This window comes from Epargyreus clarus, unplaced genomic scaffold, assembly GCF_041222505.1.
Source record: "Epargyreus clarus isolate Ecla_fem2 unplaced genomic scaffold, WU_Ecla_fem_2.2 ptg000021l, whole genome shotgun sequence".
Taxonomy (NCBI): domain Eukaryota; kingdom Metazoa; phylum Arthropoda; class Insecta; order Lepidoptera; family Hesperiidae; genus Epargyreus; species Epargyreus clarus.
The window spans coordinates 12000657-12006656 of NW_027332228.1; the positions used below are offsets into that span (position 1 = coordinate 12000657).

Here is a 6000-nt window from a genome sequence, read left to right on the forward strand (position 1 = left end):
CCGGCCGTCAATGCATCGTGACAGCGACTTTCCGTTCAACAGTAATATTGAGAGTGTACTACGCGACACTATGAGGTAGCTTGCCCGGAAATATACTAGCAGATAAAAACTCACTCCTATTTTTATAGTATTTTTGTATATCCTGGCATGTATTTGTTATTATACTTCTTCGTATCTTCTTATCAGGGTATTTAAACAATTAATTTTAAAAGTTAATTCAAAATCAATATTTCAAATAGTTCTACGATAGTGAATTGTGAAGTGGCTTATTTTTATGGTCTTCTAGTATATTTCGAGTTAGCCTAAAATAATTATTCTTTTTGGGTTTATTTTTCTGTTTTTTGCAGCTACAAGAGACTACGTAAAAGACTAAGTAACATTTATACCCGACTCCATTTATAAAACTTATTCGATACGTAAACCAAAACTCGTACGGAAAAAAATCACACCCCCAATACGTACGTACCAGTAGATCATTAATTTCAACTTGTTACGTGTTTGTGTACCGTACAGTGGAGTGAGGTAAATTGCAATTCCGCACTGCCCGCCGGCGACGCGCCGTGACACCGACTTCCCGTTTAACACGACCGTTGTGTCGCTGTATTGAACGTACTGTTGTTGCACGTACAAATAAATGTTTGTTAATGGCACGCAATTGTTATAAAAACAAAAGCCTGACTGAAAAATGTAGCCTAAGGTGAGCTGTAAGATGAATCTAACAATCAATCCGTTTTCACTGTAGGGCGTGCCTAAGAATAAGTACAATCCAAAGTTCTACATAATACATCCAAAATTCGAAAAACGCTAAATATTGTCTGTGTATGACGCTCATATTAAGAAAAAAATGGATGATGATGATTATATTATTATAGATATTATATTGTAAATTTAAAATAAACAAATTATTCTACATACAAAAGCAAGGATATTTGTTGTCAAATTTTGTTACTTAACTTAGCATATAGTCATTAGTGCAATTAGCGTAGTGAAAAATCTCATTATCGTACATTAATACGAATGAGTTATTTTGTAATTAACATTATTTTTTTTAACTAATGCTACATTACAGGAGAAAGTTATTTGGATTTAGACAGTGTAATGTTGAAAACGGACGTGTTACATAATATAATTACACGATAATTTGACAGCAAATGTTCTTAAGTTTAACAAACTGCACTACGAACCGAAATTTATCAAATTAAAAATTTTGAAACCGCTAAAGTTTTATGATTTTTTTGGTGTTTATTTCATACGTTTTCTTTTTTATTTAATAGTATTTTACTTAAGTAGAACGATTATGTACGTAAATTTTGTTTACTTGGGTACTTTTTGCCGCGAATCAATTAAACGTCAAAAATCGTAATAATAGTGTAAAATCCATACATTTATTATAAAGATGCTCTTGTAACTTGTATTACACTCGTCTGAGCTAAGCAATTAAGGAGACGTAATGATCGTGCAAATTACCGTGACCTCCAACCCGGCTCACTGAATGAGCGACACTGACTCGTTCAATGTACACCGGTTGTTCAAAACTTCTTTGTTTTTTGTAAACTTACATATTTTTTGGTTTCCTTGTTATTTGGTAAGGTAACAATACTTATTTCTCTCTCTCTCTCTCTCTCTCTCTCTCTCTCTCTCTCTCTCTCTTATTTCAGATAGAACTATAATGCTATTTGTAATATATTCCCCAAATGCGACAGTGGTCATTTACCATCCGTTGTGACTATATGTTCGTAACACGACCTGTGTAGTGTAGTGGTCAGCATTCTTCTCCTCCTATTTTCAATGATATTAGCAGCAAAACTAATGTAATTACAACATACACCTAACAAACACACAAAATACATTTTAAATATTAAATAACATTTTTGTTCCAGATACGACCCTAAGAAAGGGTTTTTCTGCCAAGCTGTGAGCAACGAAAAAACTAAATGTCTCGGCAAATCGAAGGGGCGGGTTTACCCTCCGATGGAGGAGAGGTCGGCCAAGTTCCTCAAGCGGTACTACACGCCCCACAACACGGCCCTATCCAAGTTGCTGGTGAGGCTGGGCCGCCCGGTGCCGCAGTGGCTCAAGGACGAGCTGTCCAACGGATAGCACACATCTCAACCTGAAAGGTTGGTACTCAAGAAAACGGCGCGGGAACTAATCAAAGTTTGCCTCGTCCCCGCACCTTGAACGTCCAAAAGTCCAAATCACGAACTCTGGGCGTAGCCCGCGAAACAATACGTAAATTTTCTCAAGTGTTTTAATGAAGATGTACCTATAATTGTTGGAAATATCTGTCTATCGAATCTTGTAATATAATGTTTTAAAGAGTGATATTAAATGACTTACGCTGAAATAGTTCATCCTCACATCTTAACGTAACGAGAATGAATTATTTTCGATATTATTATTAAAGTGTATAGTTTGTAAAGTAATTTATATGTTTTCTTACCGACGTGTAACAAACGAGTGGTTCGTGTTTACTGAGGAATCGGTAACGAGTTACGACTTAATTTTGCTTGCCTGAACGTGTTATTACTTAGCCATTCACAGTGTATCCGGCGGCGCAACGGTGATGTATTGCTGTCGGCTTAGGTGCTATTTGTTGAAATGTTACACTTCATTTGCTTATCTCTCCACTATTGACAGTCTATGTTACATTTTTCTTTGAGGTCTTTGATTGTTGTATCGATTTTAATGTGACGCCACAGTTTTCTGTTCTAGTGGTGAAGTAGACATATTTACATGTGGCGTTTAAAAAATCAATTAAAAATAATAATACGTCTGTAACCAACTGAAAATAGTCTTATCTTTCAGTTGATTAACGATGTTTGTGTTCGCCAGTAACCTCTTGATGTCAAATTGAATTGAATATCCATTTGCCACTATATTAAAAAATCTATATTTGTTCTTATTATTTAATCGAAATAATCGAGCTTTCCGACGCTAAACGCTTGCTATCGAATAAGTGACGTGAGTGAATCTATATTAGTTTCTCATTCCATGCAATGGTCACACACGCTTATAATATATGTTAGTATTTTTTGAATAGTTACATTGTACGTACCTGATGCAACTTGTACATTTGTAGTTAATTTTATACGTTTCATGCGTATTTTTTAATGAATCGTTTTCGACGAGTCCGTGTCCTGTGCAGTGTGTTATAAAGGAATGGCACAAATAATTGTTTCGCTCTGAATAATAAGCTAGTCTCTTAAATAAGGTAACGTCCAGTTGTTTGCTCTACTTTTTGAAAGGTAAAAAATACTTGAAAGTGAAATTTTAACTCTGTTCGTAAAACCATTGAGACCACGGATTTGAATCATTAATTCAGTTTTCATAAAAATATATATAAACTACATTATCTATTTATAAATCATGCCACAAATGTTGGTTCAAAACTTTACTTATGGTTTAAATCTATGGTTTGAATGAGTGTAAAGCTAAAGCTAATCATTGGTTTTCAACATTGAATTGAGCAGTAAATGTGAATGTCACAATGAATTTTGGAATATATTTTGATACGCGTGAATTTATCGGTAACTGTGAACTCAGTCGAAATGAAGATTGTATATCTTAAAATATCATTACAGGACCGTTGTAAAGCTCTATTCAAATCAACGCTTCTTGTACGTCATAAGCGAAACATTATAAATATAGTTCCATTTAAACACCAACTTTAAAATTATAATTACAAAGAAACATATACGTAAAAACATATGAAATAAAAATGGATGTTATTCATCCATCCTCAGTCGATAGAGAAAATAAATCTATTGTCGCGACTTCATTAATCGTTGGTTTGAACAAAGCTCGATTTGTTGTAATAGATGTTGGTACTTAAAACTCCTCGAAACTTGTAAAAAGCTCTTTTTCTGATGAGACGTAGATAGAGTACGGAAAATTATATTACGAAATGGATATTTAATATAGAATAAATTATTATTAATGATGATGATTTTTATAAGCAACTTATATTAATTATACATATATTTTTCCGTTTTCCAAGAGCTTTATAGAATAGATTTATGTCTACACTATCAAAAAATTTTAACTCTTAAGTTATGTTCATTAGAAATGGCCTTATTATGTTCCGAAGGGAACACTTGTTCCGCTAATATAATGTTAAATGTCTTTAAACTATTGGAAAACAATAAACGGTATTTCTTATTTTGAGTGAGCTTACTTAGACTTAAATTAGTTTAATCTACTTTGCGTAGTTTGAAAATACATCTTTAACAATCATGTTTGTACGTGGTTTTTGATTTCCACGTGAAGGCAGACGTTTCTTCGATCAGTATTCATAAGAGTGGAATAAGGCGCTTAGCAGCCATGACTCGTCTTTATAAGGAATATTGGCTAGATTAAATGAGAATTTCTAACAAAACTATGTACAAATGGGTCAAATCAGTTAAAGGGGTATTAATATAAATTAATTTACTTGTAAAAGTGTCTCATAAAACGGTTTTCATGTTTTGGCAAAGTAGCTCTTTCACTAATTTATTCTAAGTACTTCTATCAAAATTCACGGTATCTCCGTCTTTGTATGGGTTGGAAATAAACATATTATTTATGTTTTCGACAATTTTCTCGGTAAATGTTATTTTATGTTCAAAGGATGAATTGCCGTAACGAAATGGGTTGAAGGTCCAAATAAATTTCAACGCTCTTGTTTGAAACAGATTGTGGAGTAAAATTATTTCGATGTGTATTATGAAGGAAAAATAAATCATATTTAATATAGTAGGTGGTGAAAATTATTCGGTTTTTACATTACAACTTACTTAAGTTTGAATATTATTTTCGATCTGTGTTGTATTTATGTTTTTGTTACAGCAAATGACTGCTCTTAAATGTGTTCTTGTAAGAATTAATACATCACTTATTTTATTAAATGATTTAAAACTTTTTTGATGTTTTATTTTTGCTAACCTTGCATTTATTGTAAAAATAGAATTGAACGTCAGAAATAAAGACATAAAACATTACAAATGAACTTAAAAATGAGTTGGTAGAACTTCTTAAAAGGAAAAGTATTGCTAAGATTAAACCATTCAAATCTAAATAAAAAATAATAAGTACCTACTTATATATTTTAATGATACACTTGACTCACTTGAACCACGAGTTTCTAGTCATTTATTGACATCAAAATATATTTTTAAACATTTCTTAACCGAATAACATCGGCATAGCAGTTTTAATTATTCCTTATAAAACTATTAACAGACCACTGGTTTTCATACGCCTGTTATTAAAAATCAATCTATCCAATGTTTACTAACCAAAGATCGACATTTGACAGTTTCTGCCTACTAATTATCAAATTTAGTTGTTTGGTAGGCAGAAATTGGATACTCCACCATCACCAAATCCACCGCATTGGTTAATACAATTATGTTTTTGACATCCCTTATACTAACACTTCTATTATGTGGTGTTATCGATCCACAATCATTCTAGGCAAATAGGTACCTATACCTACAATTTCTCGCAAGTCTATTTTCAGTCCTAATAAAGCGCTGCCTAATTGAAGTCCTAGGCCAATTTTCTAGGAATCTAGGCCCATATATCTTGTACCTCGTTTCATATTAAAGCCTTACGAAAATTAATGACATGGCCCATAAATAACCATTTGCTATTGAAGATTACTCGCTATAGTCTTAACATCATGTTTGCTGCCCACCTATTTTCTTTAACCTTTTACCTATATTAATCTTTTCACCTTTTACCTGTGTTAAATTTACCATCTGTAACTTTTATTTTTTTTATCACAAAAAGTTATGCGTAGGTCTCATACCTATCGGCTCTATTTTTAATTACTTGTTTTCTTATTGGTAAATTCCGTAAAATTACTTTTCCTGTTAGAAATGTAATCTGCTATGATATTTACACACACACCTCACACACACACACACACACACACACACAAAACTCACACACACATACACTGTGTAATACTTTAAATATTTGTTGTATCCAATGTTTTTCTATGTGCGATGTTGGAAG

The 6000-nt window shown here is 32.6% G+C and overlaps 1 protein-coding gene across 3 annotated transcripts in view; it reads left to right on the plus strand.

The window, feature by feature from the left end:
• Positions 1-4900, plus strand: part of sfl (N-deacetylase and N-sulfotransferase sfl) — a 143759-nt gene extending 138859 nt beyond the window's left edge. For all 3 annotated transcript variants that reach the window (XM_073084875.1, XM_073084874.1, XM_073084876.1), the window contains exon 15: positions 1881-4900. In XM_073084875.1, coding sequence (XP_072940976.1) covers positions 1881-2100 — 220 coding nt within the window. In that variant the 3' untranslated portion in view covers positions 2101-4900. The remainder of the gene's footprint in view (positions 1-1880) is intronic.
• Positions 4901-6000: the final 1100 nt, after the last annotated feature.